This window comes from Callospermophilus lateralis, chromosome 5 (assembly GCF_048772815.1).
Source record: "Callospermophilus lateralis isolate mCalLat2 chromosome 5, mCalLat2.hap1, whole genome shotgun sequence".
In the NCBI taxonomy this organism is placed as follows: domain Eukaryota; kingdom Metazoa; phylum Chordata; class Mammalia; order Rodentia; family Sciuridae; genus Callospermophilus; species Callospermophilus lateralis.
In genome coordinates this window covers 60,788,102-60,810,825 of record NC_135309.1, presented here as the reverse complement: position 1 = coordinate 60,810,825, position 22,724 = coordinate 60,788,102, and the positions used below count along the sequence as shown (strand labels likewise).

The window sequence follows — 22,724 nt, the reverse complement described above, 5'->3', positions numbered from 1 at the left end:
CTCAGTTGCAATCTTCTTTCCAGCTCATCTGGAACTCCACAGCCACATCCATGACCTGGTGTCTATATCAAGCCCAGATCAGGGACCTGATGATGTTATAGGAATTGATTCCAATTAGCCAGAAATTGTTACCTATTTACTTGTAATAATTATTTTAATCAATTTCCATCCATGTCTTATATAATAAATCAGCTTTTGAAGCTTGGGATTATTTTCTCTAGTGAGCTCTCCAATGGCAGTTACCTTCACATCATATAGCAGTAGGATGACAGAAAAATGGAAATGACTTTTTTGTATTATTCCAAGAAATGATATTACTCATATTTAAGACATGGGGAGTTAGTTTTATTTGTTATTATTAAATCGCATACAAATATAGACCTGAAGTCTTTCAAGTTGATGCTAATAAGCAATGTAGGAGGAAGCAAAAATGATGTCAACCCCATCCACATAAAAGGCATATTATTGAAAGCAATTCAGCTTTCTAAACCCCCAAATAAAAATTGCAGTTTGGAGAGCTCAATAATAAAGTGTGAGTACTCTGCATAGTTTGGTAAATGTATCCCTCATGGTAGCCTCTAATGTTAGCTTTATAGTTTTATAGTAGGTTTAGCATCCCTAATCTGAAAATCTGATTGATATCCAAAATAATCCAAAATTCAAAACTTTCTGAGAATTGACATGACATCACTAGTAGAAAATTCCACACCTGACCTCATCTGTCAATAGTCAAATGCACGAAATTCTTTAAAATATTATATAAAATTACCTTTAAGTTGTGATATAAGGTGTGTGGGAAACAATTAATTTTGTGTTTAGACTTGGGTCCTATCCAGGCAGATCTCATTATGGAAATGCAAGTATTCCCAAATCTGAAAAAAATCTAAAATATGAACTCTTCTGGTTTGTTTCATGCCTTTTAGCTAAAGGTTGTTCAGCCTGTATTTAAATAGTTGTTTATGTGAAAGTTCTTTTCAAATGAGAACTACAGGGATACCTAGGGGATGATCAATAACTCAGCAGATTGGAAACTGTGATTTCCTCATATATAATATGCACATCATCTGTGACTTGTAATATGTGTTTGATAACATCACATGTAAGACCTTAATAAAGAAAATTGGGTTAAATGGCAATGTTGTTCACTAGGGACAATAAAATTCTGTATTTGTCATGTGAATACAAAGTCTCATTATGCAACTAAAGAATGCAACAATTTCTCCTATAGGAAGATGCACTATAGTATATTCTGAATAGTGTATTCTATTATTTATAGATTCCCCCAGATTAATGTATAGAATACCATGTAACTTTCATAGATTAATAATAAAAATAATTATAAAATACTGTTTATATTTCTACATTAATATTTATGGGATTTAATAGAATAATACTTTCTTTTTTTTTTAAGAGAGAGAGAGAGAGAGAGAGAACTTTAATATTTATTTATTTTTTTTTAGTTTTCGGCAGACACAACATCTTTGTTTGTATGTGGTGCTGAGGATCGAACCCAGGCCACACGCATGCCAGGCGAGCACGCTACCGCTTGAGCCACATCCCCAGCCCAATAATACTTTCTTAAATAGTATTTCTCGCCTTCTAAGATACCTATTTATTATTTTCATTGTTTTTATTTTCCCTAGCTTGAATGTAGGTTTTCAGAAGGCAGAAATATTTTTGCACATTTGTGTCTGAGACATATAGAACAGTGCCTGGCACGTAGTAAATACTTAGGAAATACCTTTTGGATTGATAAATGCTATTAATATTGAAATACTTCCAAACCTCTCTATTTCAAAGGAAGAAATAGTTCATTTCAGACCAAGAAAAGACCTTAACTTCAACCAAAACATCCCCAGATTATTTACTTTCCTCATTTGTGTTTATACTTAAGCTTCTTTACTCTGATATTTTGTCAGAGGGACCTGGGTTTTCAGAACACTGTTATTTTAAAAAAAAATAAGTGTTGTCTTCTGATCTCAAATTTTGTGAATGTTCTTCCAGAATTAGTAATGTCTGAAGGCTTACTTATTTGATTTTGTTTATATAACAAAGATAACTTTTGGACTCTCCTTGCCTTAAAATCTAATGGATTAACAGAGTAATGGGAGTAAAGTGAAATTTGCCATATGGTTAAAATGTCTGGAAAAGTTCTGCTTTATTTCAAAATCATGGCATCATCGGAAAGTTTTCAATTAAATAATAATCTTTAATTCAGGCTATTTTTAGACTGCATCTTATGGTGATTTCATTTTTCTCTTTAAATTCCTAGACTGCTTCTCAAATACTTGAGCCAAATTAATTTGGAAGAGATAGGGCATGAAAAAATAACACATTAACACAGTTTATATATGTCATGATTGTCTTTAATAATGATTATTTTATAGGATAACTGAAAAGTTTTATAAAGTTAAAACTAAATCTGAGCTATGTGGACAGTAACTGTAAGTTACTTAATATTGGCTCTCAAACATGGTTCATTTTATCCAAGCGAAGTCATTTCCAAAGTCTTGAACATAATGATACCATCGCTGATGCAGTCATATTGACTTCATGACTTAAGAGGGATTGAAACATAATTTGTTATAAACAGGATAACTGTGGGAAATGAAGGTGTACTTCCTGGGGTGCCATGAGGTCAGCCACATGGCTCTTGAGCGCTGTAATTTTGAGAATCTCGTGATTTCTAGCTCTTGTCCTTTATCCACATTTAGCCTTATACTTTCCTCCATTTTACCTTACAAAGGACCAAAGTCATCTCATATAGGCTTTAAAATTTAAGCAATAAGTGAATGAAAGATTTTTTTTAGTGTGTCATACGTCCTTCCAAGAATATGTTGAAGCTTAAACATGTTATAACTGTCACGTGTATATGACGTATTATTTTCTTACACATAGTTTTTTTCCCTATCTTTTTAGTTGCATAAGTCTACTGTAATTAGAAGTGATATTTTATTTAAGATTAGTACTTGGCTTTCTGTATTTGATGTTTTCAAATGATTGTTCTTAAAAATCTTTAAAGACATTAAAAAACAATTCACATAATTATTAATTTATGCTATTTGCTATGTAGGGATTAGTTCTTTTAAACTATTCTGTATGTTTCAAAACTGAAAATACAGCAGAAGGAATTTGCTTATTAAAATCCATCTCTTTTATCATTGACAGTAGTAACAGATTGATGCTAAGCCCCTTACTTCAGGTAACTTGACAGGTGCAGGATTCACAGGCTCCACATAGGTTGTAGGTAGGATTCAGAACATAGACTTGAACAAAGAAGTATGTTCTTGAGCTGGGATTATGGCTCAGTGGTAGAGTGCGTGCGAGGCACTGGTTTCAATCCTCAGTACCACATAAAAATAAATAAGTAAAATAAAGGTATTGTGTCCAATTATAACTAAAATATATATATACATAAAGAAGTGTGTTCTTCTTTTCTTATGGTATTTGGACACAAAACTAATTAGTCTAAATTGCACAAGAAAAGAGCAGAGTTTAATCTCAGCTGAAACCCAGCAGCAATGGCTAGCCTCCTGTGTTTTAGAATGAGAAGAGGATGCCCTGAGTAGAAAGTTGTCCCGACCTTCCATTATAGCACAAAGTAAAAAGGAGATATATCTATTGTCCAATTCCTTCAATTCATGTAATTTATTCAAAGTAGATACAGCCCAAGCAAATTTATCTTGAATGTCTTCAAGGCCCAATGAATGAAATCATGATAAAATCCAACGTTATATGATACTGTCAGACAAGCCACTACTTGTAAGATGTAGAAATGTGACTTAAAACATACTGTATTAAGGGCAGCAGTTTTAACTGAACAAAAACTGCCATGAAAATGAATAACAAAGAACAATCCAGCATTCTCAAATGTCATTCTGTAAGGCTCCGTTAAAATCAATGATGATCCCAGGTACTTGGTGGGAGAAGTTTCTAAACATTTACTTAAAGTATCATTTCTCTGATAGGCCATTTGGTGGGTGATAATTTGTTCCTACTAACAGAGAGAACTAGAGTTGTTGGTGTTCTGTTGGAGAGGAGGGGAATGTTCCTGGAAGAGTTGGGTTGACTTCAGATCCTCACTGTAGCAGTAGGATTGCAGAAGGAGAACCTCGAAAGGGGGAGGCAATCCACTTCTAAATATTCTTCTTCCATCCCAGAAACACTCCTGGAATAAAGCGGACAGGGGGAGAAAGCACTAGCAAGCACTCAGTATCTCAAAAAGGTAGAAGGTAGGAGCTCATCACCCACTGAAAGTTGAAAATTGATGCCAGAGCAAGAAAAGAAAATGTAGGGGGCGGGACTGTTCCAGGCTGTATGCCCTATGGAAGTTTTCACACCAATTCATTTCTTCTTGACTCTTGCCACCTGGATTCAGCAGGAAATGTCCCATTGCACAAGATAATGGAAAAAAATTTTAAAACCCGACTTAGAAAAAATGGGAGGAAAAAGAAAGAAAAAGGGCATACAAAAAATGCAGATGAAGAACACACTTCTAAGTACAACCCCCAATAGGCCATCTCTTCCTCTGGAGATGGCTTTCATTCTCCTGGAATGTGTGTCTGCTTCCCTAAGTAAATCTTTGTGTCTCTGGGGAAGAAAAAAAAAAATCACTACCCTGAATAAATGCAAAGTTCATATACTTCTGTTATCTCAAGAAAATTAAAAATAATGTTCTTTCTTTTAAAAAGATGCTCAAAGAACAATTAGGTAAAGACAATCAAATGAGACAAAAAGTGAACTGATAGTACTCAGTTTTAAATTCTTGAAGAATTTAAAACTGTACCCAATGAGAAAAGCAATACTATATGCATACATACAAATGAAAAAAAAAATAGTGACACCAGGAAATCACACAAATCAAAATGTCAGAGAACAATAAATGATTATAGAAAATCTGCCACACATTGAAGCCAGACTAAAGATATGAACAGAGCTGAACAACAACAACAAAACATGTTTACAAATGACAAAAAAAAACTATCTAAAGTAGATAATGGCTTGTCTACTCACTGGAAAACACAAACCTTCACTAAAAGCAGAAGATAATGAGAACACTGTGGACATATTAAGGCACAATAAGCAAGATTTATTTATTTTTTTTTTTGGTTTGAGTGTTTCTAATAAGGGAATGTCCCAACTCATTTCAGACTTCTTCAGAACAACACAGAACAGAAAACAGCTGCCAGTATCTGTAAACTGCTGAAGTAACAACATGTGCTTGCTTGATTTGATTAAAGCATAAAAACGTGCTTCAGCTTCTCTGCAGAGAACTCAGTATGGGGCTGAGAGAAGAAGCCCAGAAACCAGGTGCAAGGTTCCTGCAGTAGTGAAGGGGATATAGGATGGAGGCTAAGACAAGTGTAGTACCAGAGGGAAGATCTGAGATATGTATGGGAAGTAGGCACTTTTTGCTGACAAAATGATATATGAGAATTGACAAGGAAATGGCAGGTTTGTCTCCATTTGACTTTAGCAGCTGAAGATGATGGTGGCATTTGTTAAGATAAGGAGCATTGAGTCAAAAACAGGCTCTGTTCTTTTGATGGTTTAGAATTCATCAGGTACTAAGTTACCAACATTTCTTTGTTGTGATGATCCTTTATTCAATGTTGAATTTTGTATATCACACATTGGGTGTTCTGGATAAACCAGAGGTTGCAGGATACCACATATTTCTTCGATTCCAGAGATTGACCTATTCTTCAGTTGTATTTTCTGACATTTGTTTTTACGGAAGTAAAAGTATTATGCATGAACATCTATAAAGCATAAAAATAAGAACTCCCATTCAAAAAAATACCTTTAACTTAGTGACAAGAAACATTTAAGAAACACATACTATCAAATATGTTAATTATTTCTGTAGTCCTTGGTTCCCACACATACAGATTAAATAAACCATTTTTATGTGTCTGTGCCACTGCACATATTTTTCCATGTTTGGACATGAACTAAAAATAATATACTATCTAATATTAATTGATATAATAAAATGAGTTTAATCTTTTAAGGCAAGATACTTGGGGGAAGTCAGAGAATAAAAGAGTTCATGAACTGGAATTATTATTCTTTCACACCATTATTTATAACCTCAATAGACTTATTCTAAAGTGATTGTACAAGGTTTAAGTTTTGAAAGAATTTTGTTCTATAAAATTCTTCCATGTGATTTGAAATAATTCAGCATTTAAAGAAATTTTTTAAATGTGCCTGAATTAAAGAGATAGACAGAAATACATCAGCACAATCTGAGCAGTGGAAAATTAATTAGTAGTTGCTTATGCTAAGGACTTTGAAAATGTGTAAACTTACATGGTTTGAAGGTCAGAGTCTTGCTTTTTTGTTGTTGTTGATTTAAGAGAAAGCTTGGGTAAGCTTTTATGTCTAACTTCATTATTCCTATATGATTTCTTTGAAATGTCTTTTTTTTCCTTTCCACTACTAACTTTATCTACATAAAAGAAACTAATTCTGTAGAGCTGCATAGTCCAGGAGACTTCAGAAATAAAGGATTTTTTTCCTTCTAGGAAAATACTTTTTAGGCAATTATAAAATAAACCCTGTAATGTCAGATTACTTTTTCCTTTGAAAAATTACTGAGTCTACTAAGTATGTAGTCTAAGATTTTATGAGTAGTATTAAGGGATTTATAAGTTTGGCTTCATTTTTCAGCTTATATCATAATATTCTTTCTCTGATTTATCTGCCAGGAAGTTTCTAGGGACATTTTATACCACACTGTAATGAGGGTGGGAATGTAGTACATTTTAAAATAATAAGGTTTAAAATGTTCTGAATTAAACTGTCCAGTATATAAACTTCCTGCCATATATTTCATTCCAGTGGACTTTTGTGTAGATCAGCTATCCTTTAATAAGACACTGAAATTTACTTTAATTTTACTACCAAAATAGTTTGGACTATTGTAATTAACTTTATAGATAGAGCTAAAACTAGGAAAAAATAATAAGGATGCTAAGTTCTTTTGTAGGCTTGAATTCTTCAATTTATACACTAACATGTACCAACTTATGGACTTACCAAAAATAATAGAGTAAATCTATAGATACTGACACAGAGACAGTTCTACAACATGTTTTTAATGGAAAAAAAAGTGCAGAACAACACATATAGTAGGATCTCATCCTTGTTAAATAAATAGACCATTACTCTCATTGGGAGTGTGAACAAAAGTTTAAAAAGACCGACTACTAAGTGACATCAATGGTCATTTCTTTATTTTCTGTGTTTCTGTACTTTAACATCTAATACAAAATGGATTATTTTGTAATTAAATATACAACATTAGGAAATCTGTCATATTAGCCTGTTAATTTGAATAGACTATTTGCATAACCTTCCATATTTTATTTATTTTTTTGGACAGTGTTTACCATAAAAACCTACTAAATTATACTACCATTTCTGACAAAGAATTCAAGGCAAATTTACATAGATACAAATACTCTAAAACAGAAGGCCTACAAATATTTATAATATATTAGCTGTAGTATTTTTGTGCGTGCCCTTTATCAGACTGAGAAGTTCCCTTATAGTCGTGGTTTACTGAGATTTTTAAAATCATGACTGAGAGTTAAATCTAGTTACTTGATTTTGCTACATCTATGAGTAAATCATATGCTCTTTGCTATCTGTTAACGACCTATATTGATCAATGTTTCAAGGTTTAACAAAAATCTTAAATTTCAGGAATAAACCTCTCGTGATGATGGTAAAGACTGACTTATTTAGATTTTACAAGGATTTGGGGGCATCTCTCCCAGGGAGAGATTATTATATATTTTTTTCTCATAATGTCTTTGGGTTTGATGTTAGAGTGATGTGAGTACAATAAAATGGGTCGGGCAATGTCCTCTCTTCTTTTTTCTGTAAGAATCTTATACAATTGGTATTGTTTGTTCCTTAAATGTTTGAAAGAATGCACAAGTGAAACCACTTACACATGAACTTTTCTTTGTGTAAAGATTTTAAAGTATGAGTTAAATACTTTAATAGATGTACTTACATTAAGAATATCCATTTGTTCTTGAGTGAACCTTGGTATTTGTGCTGTTCAAGGAATTTATAAACTTCATCTTAGTTACTGAATTTCGTGCCATAAGTAGGATGAATTTAGTTTACCCTATTTCTTTTGGGCTTTCTAATATTTAAAGAATTTGTAGCGATAGTTCATTTCTCATTCTTTGTATTTGTAGTTCATTTATTTTCTTTCTTTTATTCTTTGATCAGTCTTGATAGAGATGTATCAGTTTTACTTATATTTCCAGAAGGCCACACTTCAGAGACATTGATTATTTCCATTGTTTGTTTTGTGTTTTATCATTATTACTTTATTACTTCTATTTACTTTAATTTGCACCTCTTTGTAAATTTATTAATATGAAAACTTTGGTCATTGATTTTAGAATTCTCTTTTTGTAATATAAGCATTTAATGCTATTTATTTACCTCTATAAATTTTGATATAGTGTATTTTAATTTTTGTTTAATTCAAAATATCTTCTGATTTTTCATGTGACTTTGCCTTTGACCCAGATATTATTTCAAAGTGTATTGCTAAAAGTCAAATTTGAGGCTATTTCAGATATTTTCCTTTATTAACTTCTAGTTTAACTCTGTTGTGTCTAGAACATATTTTGGGTGAGTTTAATCCTCTTTTATATATAACAAGTTTTTAATATGGTCTCAGAATGTAGTCTTCCTGGGGAGATAGTCTTATACACTTGATAAGAATATTCTTTGCTCAAGCATGGAGTGTTGTATAAATACCAATTTTTACCAGTTGTTTGAAAGTACAGTTCAAGTCTTATATGTCTTTGCTGATTTTTAGGTTACATGTTCTATTAGTCACTAAGTGGAAAGTAGAAATTTACAGGGTAATTGTGGATTTGTCTATTCCTTTTTAGTTTTATCTGAAAAAGTTCTATTTACTCTAGGTATTTAACATTTAACATTTCCTAATCAGTGCATATGCATTTAACATTCTTAGTGAATCAAGCCCTTATTTGTTGTGAAGTGTCAATGTTTATCAGTGGTAAAGTTTCTTGTCCTGATAAGCAAAATATTAGATAATAACTTTACTTTCTTTTAAGTACTATTTAATATATCCTTTTCATCCTTTTTACTTTTTAATCTATCAAAGTAGGTTTCTGGTAAGCAACAGAGATTTGAGTGTCGATGTTTTAAAATAAAATTTGACAATCTCAGCCTTTTACATTGTATTATCTGTACCATTTACCTTGCATGTAATTTTTAATGTTATTGAATTTAAATTTGCATTTTGCTATTTCTTGTCCGTTGGTCCCCTGTTTTTTTCTTTTTGCTTCTATTTAGATTAATTGCATATATGTTTGCACTGAATGTTATCTTCTCAATTGTATTATTTGCTATATCTAATCACTTTTAGTGTTTTTCTACACATATCTTACTGCAGTCTATATCAAATGCTTTTATGCCATTTTGCTTATAATAATTTCATAATAGTATACCTCCATCTCTCTCCTTAATTCTCCACACTGTTACCATTGCTTTTTACTTCTATATATTTTATAACCTCAAAAATACCTATTATTGTCATCACTTGTAGCAATCAGTTATCTATAAGTTCATTAAAAATAAAAAATACATCTTATGTTTTTAACATATTTCCTATTTTCAGTGTTTTTCACTTTTGATGAAGATTTTAATTTCTATCTTGCTTATATTTGACCTGAAGTATTTCTTATGACATTTCTTAGGAACTTTTAGCTTTCATGTGTCAAAATAATCTTTACTACAACTTCATTGATTCACTAATGATTTTTGCTAAGCAGATGAAATTAATAAACATAATAAAAGATGAAGAAAATAATTGCAATGTATAAAACGGTCAAATATTTAAAATTCTAAGTTTTTAAAATTTACCGTAAGGGGTCAATAATCCCAATATAATAGTGTTTAAGATGTATAAATAAGCAACTTTCAGATGAGGAGATAAAAATATATAAGCTACTAATAATAACTAGTAATTGGAGAAACAACTAAAATAATAATATCATCTCTTTACAAATGTTAGCTCAAAGAAAATTATTATATTGGATAGTAATATCATTTGCTGGCAGGATAGAGGAAACACAGGAATTCTCACAAACAGCAGAGGGGTATAGACTGCTTCAGGCATTCTGAAGAACCATTGAACCCTCTCCATACTAGATAAATCCATATCCTACGATCCAGTAATTCTGCTCTGGGTCTACAGCAGAGTGATAAAGAATCTGTGAGTCTTCAAAGTCCATGGTCAGTTCAACTTCATAATGAAACAGGAGCCAGTCATGACATTGCTCACTGGTAGCCCAGGAGGATTACAAGGAAGGCTGAAACAGGAGGAACACAAAGCTCAAGGTCAGCCTGGGAAACACAGTGAGACTCTGTCACAAGGAACAAAAACAAAAACAAAACAAAAGAAACAATGGGCACATTCATCATATAACACATTGAGGTGCTAAGAAGTTAAAGGTGCCCATCACCAGGAGAATGAACACATTAAGAAGTGTTCTGTAACAAATCAAAGCAACAGATTGTCCATATAACAACACAGATGGATCTTAGAAACAAAATCTCCAAAGAAAAATAAAGAAAAAAAATAGACTTATAATATATCATTTACGTAAATTAAACATACGTACATACCTACCCTTGTACCCCATTCTCATAAGAACAAGGAATTTATTTTATACACTGAAGAACTATGTATAGATATTCTGAAAACCAGTGGTATCTATATTAAAAATATTTTCTCCCTGCAGACGTTGATGAATGCCAGGCTATTCCAGGAATATGCCAGGGAGGAAACTGCATCAATACAGTGGGCTCTTTTGAATGCAGGTGCCCTGCTGGTCACAAGCAGAGTGAAACTACTCAGAAATGTGAAGGTGAGTGTCTCCCCTTTGGAGAACAAGCTTTGTTGTTGAATTTGAATCCAAGAAAAATATGACTTGGAGTTTTGAAGACTGTTGATCTCTTTATTTTAGTATGCATGTGTGGGTATAACCTACATTATTTTGGTATTGGTTTGTGTACCATAGCCTTAAAGGGTTCGATTTGGAAAGAGCCAATGAAAGTTTTGCATCTAGTGTGTTATCTCACCTGCTATGCTGAAATGAGAAAATGGGAGTAATTCAGCTATTTTATTTTTCCTTAATGAAGATCTTTTATATTTCACTTAAAAAAATTTGCCAAAAATTGAAATTGGGTGAAACTTAGTCCAAGTGAAATATAACATCATGTGTAAAGTGACATTAGTTGTTGGCACTGTATCATGTATTAAAAAATAAGATCTTTTGATGTCCGATATTGATATTGTTTCTTGCCAACCCATCAAATTAAAAAAATATAAATAACTCAGGAAGGACTATGAAAGACTACCTATGAAAGACTACCTAGTTCAAATAGATATAAATTAATAATTTTCTAGAATACAAAATATGGATTAGGATATCAAAAGGTAAGTTCTACCAGCATTCTTCAAGTAAAATAAATTTATTTGCTTGTTATATTTGAATATTTAGAATAGTTTTAATGCTTCTAGTAGTATCAAAAGTACTTTTCAGTTATTATGCTAGATAAATCAATTTATTTCTTTTAAGTTAGTTTTCTGAAGGCAAACTGAAATATATCCTTGTTTTCTTGAGTCATAAGTACTCTGGTGAACTCAAATATATTTCCCTTTTCTAAAAGGCAGTATTTAGGGTTATTTTTTGTAGCTTGGTTATAGAGTTCTGTCCATCTCTGTGGATTAAAAAAAAGGATGGGGAAGGCAAAACCTAGAGTTTAATCATGCAAGGTAAACAGGAGAGTGAACTATGTCATTAGAGAGAGAGTTGTGAGGGGGTCATACACATGTTATTGCTTCAGTACTAGGAGTCATAATCCCATAGACCCATTGGTTATGTTTTATCCTATATATTCCAAATGCTCCATTTCATTTTTTGTCAGCTCCAAATTGATATTTATAGTTGTATACATTTTATATTATTACAAGTTAATTTCATGCTCCACATTTAAAAAAGTGATAAAAATGTAGTTGATCAAATAAATTCTCTTTCAAACTCTTTGCAAGAATGCTCAAATTGTTCTACCCCAATACAGTGTTGATCACTAAGGTCCATCTATAATTGAAAGTTTAAGAAAAATACTTGAAAGATGGGGGAAATTATGTGAATTACCTGAATTAGCACAAGAATTGGACCAGAAATTAGGGATCTGCAGAAAATGTGCTGCTGCTTCCTTGCTTTTCCTTGCTATGTTTTCTTCGTCTTTTGGTTTTTTGAGGGTTGATTTTGTTGCTCAACTGTTATTACTCCCCTTCACTTTTTATTTCTGAATAACCTCCAGACTAGATCCAAGGGTAGTGTATTTAGGAACAAAAACAGTATTGGATCATAGGCGAGAAGGCACAGCCACTGACTGAATTAGTGGTTGTGACATTTCCATTATACATCAAACAATGAATTTCTTCTTAGTTGAAAATGGAATAAGCCTTTTCTACATGACATTTCATCAAAACAACATTCGGAGCCAAGCCAGAGTTTGGAGAAAGACAGTGCAACTCTTTATTTGCACTTGTCCATATTCTTTAGGAATGGGGGCTATTGATATAATGTAGGCACCACCCAGAGCCCTGGATCCAGTAATGTCTTTCCTTACTTCCTGCCCAGGCAGCCAAATCCATTTAACCATTGCCCAGAAAGAATTATGTGACTTAATAGTCGGAATTTGTAGGGAATAGCAGAATTGAGAAAAGTGGTGATTAGAATTTGAAATCAAAAGGTTATGTGAAGGCTTTATTTGTATATAAGTCATATTTATTTAGATACATCTTAAAAATGGTTATTATCAACTTTTTTTTCTGTAAAAGAGTAAATGATATTTATGTAAGAAATTATATAATACATGGTGACAGCTTTTAAATTGTAGTCAGTTTATGCACAGTTTGATGACAGTGTAAAATTGTTGCCATAAATTTAAAGTTAGTGTTGGGTGCAGCGGTGTACACCTGTAATTCTGTGATTCAGGAGGCTGAGGTACAAGGATTATAAATTCAAGGCCAGCCTGGGCCACTTAACGAGACCCTCAGCAATTTAGACCCTGTCTCAAAATAAAAAAATAAAAAGGACTAAAAGTGTAACTCAGTAATAAAGCACCCTAGGATCAATCACCAGCACCAAAATAAATAAATTTAAAATGTAATACTTTCTCTGAATAAAAATATAACTGTAGCAATGACTTTTGACTGTCAAAGGGTAAGGCATTTTAATTTCTTATGTGAATTATGATGTGAATACAAAATATACTATTACTGGGAAAGTCATTTTTAAATTATGCCTTTTCTACTTTTACTAGATTATATTTCATATTTTGTTCACACAGCAATGAAATTCTCTAAAGAAAACGTTTTTAGTCTTTAAATGAGTGTATCTGTTCAAATCTAAAAAGGAAAGTCTAGCATTTGGGATCTGAGTAACAAGGGAAATGGTGTTCTTAATAAGAAACTGCAAATTAGTTCATTAATTTTTTCCCATTTTTTATTAGTGCACAATTGTTATATGTAATATTTGAGTTCATTTGGACATAGTTGTATAGCTATGGAATATTATTTGCTCCAATTCAGTCCCTAGCACTTCCCATTGTCCACCCCTCCTCCCTATCCTCTTCCCTTTCCTCTATTCTACTGGTCTTTTCTCTCTGTATTTATAGTTCTTTAACAGTTATGTTATTGATATCTCATGTGTTCTTGTTTGTTGACTCTTTCACTCCAATTCACTTGAATAAGATCCTTGAGGAAATGGACTGTCTCATTTAGTGTAATATCCCAGTGCCTACAACAGGGTGCAGTATATAGCATACAGGAGACACTTCACAAATATATGCTGATGAATTGGGAATAGCATGTAAATAAGTTAATTTATTTGTCTTGGGCAGAATATCCAAAAGGATATCCTGTCTTGGAAGGCAAAATGTGGGCTCAGGATTAAAATTGTATTTGGAAAGAGAATAATGGCCTTCAGCAAGGGAATTTTTCCTTCATCTGACAATTTTTTCATTATCTTAATAATTTTATTTTGCTCTGGCTGCCATTGAGAGACCAAGAGCATAAATGTGAAATGCAGATTTGTGTTTTTAGATCTTCTTGTCATCGTTCCTTTTTGGTCCCCTGTAGACACTACTTATTTCTAAGAGGAGAACTGTCTCCCGCTTGTTGATTGGAGTGACTTCTTAACTGAAATCTTATGGTGAAAGGCTTGGTATGATGAAAACTTGTTTGAGCATATATTGTTTATTTTAAAATTTTAAGAAATGATGTGGGTGGCATTCATCTCCTAATTTAATGTTTGAAACATATAGGTTGATACCTGTCATGGGGGCTTAATATATTCTGTATCACTGATCTGGTAGATTTCCCAAAGAGTGTTTCCCTCTGTGGTCAGGTAAAGACTACTGTGCAAGCTGTAAATCTCAGACCAAAGCTGAAAGGAGTATATGCACCCCCAACTTTCGGTATGTGTGTGTGAAGGAAAATCTGGGGGTTCCCCCCCTTCACTCAGTCAGAGGCCCAAATTCCATAAAACCTCTCATAATACCCACTAAAATCATGTCTTATTTCTCTTGGGCCAGTTTGGTTCCGATAATCTCATTTCCTAATTCTGTCATAACAGTAGGCAAAATGATTCTTGGTAGAATCAGCCATGTCTTCACATCCAGAAAGAAGGTTACCTTACTTAGATATGTATTAGTCTAAATATTCACTTAATCTAAATAAAGAAGAGAAGAAAAACAAATCAAAACAAAATGAAACAATATTTCTGAAGATTGTCCTGCATTATTCTCTTTGAAAATAAAATCTGTTAATTTGAAATTTGGTCCACGTGGATAAAGCACAGGTATGTTCCCATGTCCTTCATGATCCCTTCTTCCAGACTGTATCTTTTTTGACATTCCTTGAGCTAATTTTTCTTTCCTGGCTTATATGAGAGACAGGAAGAGAGCCTAATGATATTGGAAAATTTCCCTTCAGTTGCTCTTAGTGTGTCAGATGGCTGTTTTAAATTTATTCTGAAGAGTCTTAAGCTTGTTCTCCCAATACAGCATTTTGTTGTTCGAGATTTGTGACAAGTGTATTTGTTTATGTTCATGAAGCTCATAGAACTTGTTGGCAGAGTCTTTTTTGCTTCAGTTCCAACTCCACCTTCTACCTGATTGGGGCACTCCTATCTAGATGGTTCAAGCCTCCTACATAGCTGGTTTAAGCCATTCTGCCTAGCTGGTTTAAGCCTCCTACCAAGCTAGTTTCCATAGAACCTTTGGGAAATTAGCCCACAAGAACCAATTCTTCAGTTAAAACCTTTATCTCTGAAATGTGCTCTGCTGCCTCTCTGGCTGATGTATTGGATATTCACTAAATAGATTTTTGTCATATTTTCTGTTCATTACAATGAAAATTTATTCTGTACCTCTGTGCTAAAGTAGCCTATTCTGTGTAACTTTAGAATTTAGTTGCAGGTTTAAGAAAACAGGAGTAAGGGTAAGGAAATAGAAACTGACCTAATTCCATCTTTGTTTGAAGTAGGGAATCAATAGTGATAATCTAAAAATATAGTTTCAGAGTAGTCAAGTGTACTCTACCACTCCTATGAAAAGATATAACAGCAATAAAAAAAATAGGAAATAGCCCTTCTAGATGCTAAAACATTTTTAAAAGCAAAATATTTAAATTACTATGGTAAATGTAAATAGCACAAAGACACACAGTAGAAATAACAGTGAAAGGATGTAAATATGTGGTATTTAAATCAATAAGGAAAAAGACAGAGTATGAAATGAGTGATAGTGAGATGACTAGATGGCTTTTTGGTGCTGTTGTTGTTATTTTTTGTTTTGTTTTGTTTTTGTTTTTGGCAATGGGGATTGAACCCAGGGTGCTCAGTCACTGAGTTATATTCCTAACTCTTTTTATTTTTGAGACAACGTCTCACTAAATTGCTTAGGGCTCATTAAACTGCCAAGACTGTCCTTGAACTTTTGATCCTCCTGCCTCAGCTTCCCAAGTTGTTGGGATTAAAGGCATGCACCACCATACCTGTATCTAGATTTTTTTATTAAATTATTTATTTATTTTAATTTGATATATATGACAGCAGATGTAATTCATTTCATATTGCACATATAGAGCACAATTTTTCAAGTCTCTGGTTGTACACAAAATATTTTCACACCATTTGTATCTTCACACATGTACTTAGGGTAATGATGTCTAACTCATTCCATGTCTTTCTTACCCCCTTGCCTCCTCCCTTCTGCTCCCCCCCCCTTTGCCTTACCTAAAGTTCCTCCATTCCTCCCATGCTTCCACCCCCATCACCATTATGAGTCAGCATCCTTATATCAAAGAAAACCTTTGGCTTTTGGTTTTTTGGGATTGGCTTACTTCATTAGCATTCTATTCTCCAACTCTATCCAATTACCTGCAAAAGCCATGATTTTATTTTCTTTTAATATTGAGTAGTATTCGATAGTGTATAGTGATAGTAGTATTCGATAGTACCAAAGTTTCCCTACCCATTCATCTACTAAAGGGCATCTGGGTTGGTTCCACAATTTGGCTATTATGAATTGTGCCATTAGAAACATTGATGTGACTGTGTCCCTGTAGAATGCCGTTTCTAACTCGTTTGGGTATAAACTAAGGAGTGGTTATAGCTGGGTCAAATGGTGGTTTCATTTCAAATTTTCCAAGGAATCTCCATATTGTTTTCCATATTGGCTGCATCAATTTGCAGTCCCACCAGCAATGTATGAGTGTGCCTTTTCCCCACATTCTTGCCAACACTTATTGTTGTTTGTACTCTTGATAGCTACCATTCTTACTGGAATGAGATGAATCTTAGAGAAGTTTTGAATTGCATTTCTCTAATTGCATTTCTCTAATTGAACATTTTTTCATATATTTGTTGATTGATTGTATATATCCTCTTCTGAGAAGTGTCTTGGCTCATTTATTGATTGGGTTATTTGGTTTTTTTGGTGTTAAGGCTTTTGAGTGCTTTATATATCCTAGAGATTAGTACTCTATCTGATATGTTTGTGGTAAAGATTTTCTCCCATTCTGTAGGCTCGATATTCACCTCACTGATTGTTTCTTTTGCTGAGAAGAAGTTTTTTAGCTTGAATCCAACCCATTTATTGATTTTTTATTTTAATTCTTGTGATGTAGGAGTTTTATTAAGGAAATTGGGAGCTCATCCGATATGATGGAGATTTGGTCCTACTTTTTCTCCCTTTGGTTTAATTTCTAGATCCTTGATCCACTTTGAGTTGAGTTTTGTGTATGGTGAGAGATTGAGGCTTAATTTCATTTTGTTATATGTGGATTTCCAGTTTTCCCAGCACCACTTGTTGAAGATGTTATATCTTCTCCAATATATGTTTTTGGTGCTCATTCTAAATGGAGGAAAATTGAAAGCGTTCCTTCTAGATATTGTTTTTCAAAATGCTAATTTCGTCTTTCTGTCAGCTTCAGCTGCTGCTGTCTCTCCCTCTGGAGTCTCCATCACTCCACCCTGCTGGTCTCTCCTTCTTAGATGTGACATTTCCATTTAGGAGACACAATTGTTAGTAAGCCCCACCCAATTGTTTTATAGAGGTCTACTCTAGATATGTTTTTTAAATTTGGATCTATATGTCACATGTTATATCAAAATAAATTTTAAATGAATCAAAGATATAAACATCAATTAAAAAAGTGATGCTAAAAGTAATAATGAAAATATTTATATGGTCCTAGATCTGAGAAAGCATACCTTAATGTTTTGCTGACCTAAAAGCTATGGAGTGGAATGGATTTGTAAATTCAACTCTATAAAATAAATTCTGTGATAATAAAAGAAAAAAAAACAAGCACTACTAGGAAGGACAAAAAACATAATGAACTTGGATAAATATTTTCAGCCCCTAACACAAATCAGGACAGATATTTCATATGTAAAGAAATTCTACAAATTGGGCTGGGATTGTGGCTCAGCGGTAGAGCGCTCGCCTAGCACGGGCGGGACCCGGGTTCCATCCTCAGCACCACATAAAACTAAAGGCATTGTGTTGTGTCCATCTACACCTAAAAAAAAAAAAAAAAAATCTACAAATCAATAGGAAAATAGCTAATAAAAATAATCAAGGATGTAAATTGACAATAAGGGAAATACCAGGGACTACTGAATATACTAAAGCATGTTTATCCTACATACAACAAGAAGTATAAAAACAGAATTGAGATCTCTTTCTTTACCTCTGATAAAAATAAAAATTCTAATGGCAAACTATTGGTAAGGGTTTGAACAATAGACAATATAAAAATGTGTTAGGAATATAATTTTATTTTATCTATCAAAATTACAAATATAAATGCCATTTAATTTATTGATTTTAATTCTGGGAGTGCATCCTGCTCACACTAAATTAATAAATGATGGATTTAATAAGATTATTCCTTTGGTCCTTTTTGTTGTTGTTGTAATAGCAAAATACAGTGAACAATATATATAGAATAATAGACTTACTGTGATTAAATTACAAAACATGCACACAGTGGGAAACAGTTCATCCTTTTAAAAAGATTGTGGATATTTTATGTATTTATATAAAAGCATGTTTGAGATATAACTTGACAAAAGTAAGTTGTAAGACATTTTTATAAAAAGATAAAAGTGTGTATGTTTTCTTGTTTATATTTGCTCATTTATGCATAGAATTTTTTTTTTTGTAAAAAAACACTAGAAAAATCTGTCATTTGGTACCATGGAAGGTGGAAAATGGTTGACTAGGACTTTCTCACTGAAAGCCCCAGCCTAATTTTCTTACTTTGTATCCTGCAAATACATTACCAAATCAAAAAAGTGAAAAACAATGACTTGTAGTCAGATGCAGGGATAGTAAAAATTCTTTGCATTAAAGAATGTGATTTTTATGATGTAAAGAATCATTTTTATGATAGGCAGCGAAGTATTAATTTTAGAAATTTAGTGCAAATTCACTGGAAGTTTGTATTGAATCCAAAATGGAAATTGGATAATATGTCAGGATACACTCTACTATCATGTATAGCTAAATAAATGAGTAAATAAGTAAATAAATAAATAAATAGAAATACCAAAAAGAAAAATATTGGAAGCATTTCGACCTCTATAAACCAATTGGGCAAGGCTTAGTAACAGTTGTGTCATATAGCTGACTTTTAGATGCCCCCCTGTGTCTCCTAAATGGAACTGTCACATCTAAGAAGGAGAGACCAGCAGGGTGGAGTGATGGAGACTCCAGAGGGACAGCCAAGCAGCAGCCGGAGCTGACAGAAAAGCAAAATGAGCATTTATCACTTTCTAGCATACTTATCAGAAATTTCCAATCTAAACATTTTTAGTTTCTTCCCACAAATGACTTCCACTATTGAAACACATGTGTTAAGTAACTTAGATACCACCTGGACAGTTCTAGTCAACCCGCAGCAATATTTCATGGGGAGTTCTAAAATAACAACATTCCTTTAATTTCAACCTAAACAAAATGGAAAGCTGCACACATAGTTTCCTGTGGAAGCCTAGAGGAGAAAGAGTTCTTTATTTGAGGCACAGTGGGTAATATCACCCACTAATATGACCCTGAAGTCTTTGAAAAAATACATATTCAAAAAAAATCATTCAACAAAAAGAAAAAGGAAGGCTTTGATCTAGGTCAGGAATTAAAACTTGAAACATCCAGATCACATTTTAACTTTCCTTTTGTAAAAATTTATTTTTTTATAGTTTTAACCTATAAGAGAAAATTTGTAGAGAGAAATGACAATTTAAGTTTATAATAGTTCAGAAAATATGACAGAGAAGAGAGCAGTGTATTCACAGCCCCAATGGGATGCTCATCAGGACCTGAGCTCAGCTACACCCCTGAGAGATGCCATTGTCAGCAGCTCAGTGCCTGCACCTTCAGAGGAGGCACAAGAAAGGTGATTTCTGCCTGAGGTTTTCATGCATATTAGATATGATAAAGCTTTAACACTTTGTGTATTTGTTAGAGAGACAAAGATGCCACAGAAAAAAATTGAAAGTTCTTATAGATCATTTTAATGAGGAAAAGTAGTTTCCAAGTTATAATTTTTTAAAGAACTTATAAAAAATTGAATAACAAGATTTACCTGCCGGAGCATACATTTGCCTATTTTGATAAAAGCATCAACAGGCAATGACAAATTGTCCATCATGTTGATGAGGGGAATTAGAACTAGGAATTTAAGATTATTCATTAATTCCTGACTGGTCTCAGGACCAGTTTTGACTGTTTTGACTCCTTCTGCCCCAGTTCCACACAAATTATACAGCAAGGGACATTTGAGACCCAGAGGACTTGATTCATTTAGCATAAGGCAGTGGTCAGGAAATTGCACTTTACTAGATTCAGGGAAAATTTCCCAAATGTTGGGAGCCAGTGTTGTTTCCCTAGTGCCATTGTATGTTTAAATCCATTTTTTTTAAAAAAAAATATGAAAGAAAAAAGCATGGTAAAGTAATTCACATGATTCTTGCAATTCAGTTTCTGCTGAAAGTAATCGGAAAAATTGAGAGTCTCCAAAACACCTTTCTCAGAGAAATAGAACTAGGTGTGTTAATGATAGAAAAACTTATTCCAGCCTGGAATGAAAGAATCAGATGAGCATTTTGAACTTTGCTATTAAGGGAAAAATAAGATATGAACTTAAATGTGTCTCCACTATTTACTAATGGATGGCTTCATTTTGCTGGCTACATAATTGTTCACTAAATTTTAATTTTACTTTCCAAATAATTGCTGTTTCATAGTGAAAATGAAAAAAAAAAACTAGTACAGGCCAGATAAAATAACAAAATGAATTGCTGATATCTGTGTGTATACTTTACATATATAGTTTTTGTAGTATTGATATATTTAAATATATAAATATGTATCCAGAAAGACAAGACAGATACATATGTAGATACATATTGTATATGTGTTGTGTGTGTTGTGTGTGTGTACACAGGTATATATGTATATCTTTAACTTTTATTGACTACAAAATAAAAGAAAGAGGGAAAAAAGAAAAGAGAGATGGGAGGGGCTGTCTCACAAATTATCATGGCTCACTGCCTGAAGGAAATTAGTCTGCTCTAAAGAAATATCCTGCTGTAGTCAAGTAAAAATGTAACAAAACTGGAAATATAATACCTTGATCCAGGATTGCATTTCTTGCAAGTATGGTCACCTACAGCCTTACATATGCTTAATTTACTACTAGGCATTGAGAATTCTGTGAAGGTCTGTGGGCTGCTGATTTACTCCAATGCAGCCTTAGGAGTATGGTAGGGGCCTGTATGGTTGTCTTCAGTACAGAAGACATCTATTGTAAATAACCCTTATTTCAGATAATAAAAAATTTAGATGAATTAGTTTCATTATAGTAAGTTTTTAAAATGTCATATAGATGTTAATTAAATGATTTACTGTATTTTTATATAAGCTTCAGTTATCCTAGAGGGCTGTGGTTTCATATTTTACACGTTAGTGTGTATTTTTTGGTTTAATTATTGAAAACTATCCAAGGATTATTTTTTCCCTAAAATCTAGCAATAGCAAATATAGGACAAATGGAAGGCTGAGCTGTAGCTTTGTCTAGCATGGCTGAAATTCTGATGTGGCAGAGGAGAATTTGGGCACTATTTACCAATATGCTGTTATATTAAGTTTGATGTGACTTAATTTTACTAGTTATAGCTCATGCTAATCTGAAGCACAAACATATTTTTCAGCTATAGTCTCATCTTCTGAATTCTTAGAAATGCTACCAACTATGTGATTACCAATGTGACTATAATTCCCCTCTCCTGCTTGGGCTTCAATACCTTGAAAGTTCTGTCACACAGAAGTGAAACAACTTTTCATTGTATTCTCATCTGTTTTAAAAATTATGGTAAAATTTTGTTTATATTTAAGTCATTATTATGTGGTAGTTACAAGAAGTCTTATGAAAGAAATGACCATGAAACTGGTATATCCTTCAGTGTTTTAGTTTCACCTAAGATTTGCACAAGGATATATATCCCTTTTCCAGTCCTCTATAGGAGCAAGTAGGCTTCCTTTTAGAACATTATTTTCTAGGTGACATCTGAATTCACCCAAGTGCTGATCTCTAGGTTTCATTTCTTGAAAGTGAAATGAATTCTCAAGATCCTCGTAAGCATATTAAGTGCAGAGCCCCTCTAGGTCTGAACCAGATAGTAAGCATTTTTGGCTTTCTACATTGTCTTTATCACAGATCGGCTCTGCCACTGTATTCCAGCACCCACCATAGACAATACGTGAAAAATGAGGAAGGACGCATTCCAGTAAAACTTCTAAGAAAAAGGCAGGGGGCTCATGGTTTTCACTATTCTTACCTATATTTTCAGTGGTCTCACTTCAGTCTAATCCTACTACAGTTTTCCTAGTAACTGGATTTTAGTTGATCCATGGGCAAATAATTTTCAGTAGTTTATAATCTGTTCAAATGTTTTAAGGAAAAAAAAACTATTGTATCAAAACTGTGCATGTGTGTCTTTCCTGAAAATATTATTGATTAGAACAAAATTTACATTAAAATAAAGCAATGAATATATATAGAGAAGAGTATT

General features: G+C 33.0%; 1 protein-coding gene across 1 annotated transcript in view; it reads left to right on the top strand.

The window, feature by feature from the left end:
- Fbn2 (fibrillin 2) overlaps nt 1–22,724 on the top strand; it is a 218,122-nt gene that overhangs the window by 61,763 nt on the left and 133,635 nt on the right. Inside the window, exon 7 of the mRNA XM_076855914.2 lies at nt 10,809–10,934. Coding sequence (XP_076712029.2) covers nt 10,809–10,934 — 126 coding nt within the window. The remainder of the gene's footprint in view (nt 1–10,808; nt 10,935–22,724) is intronic.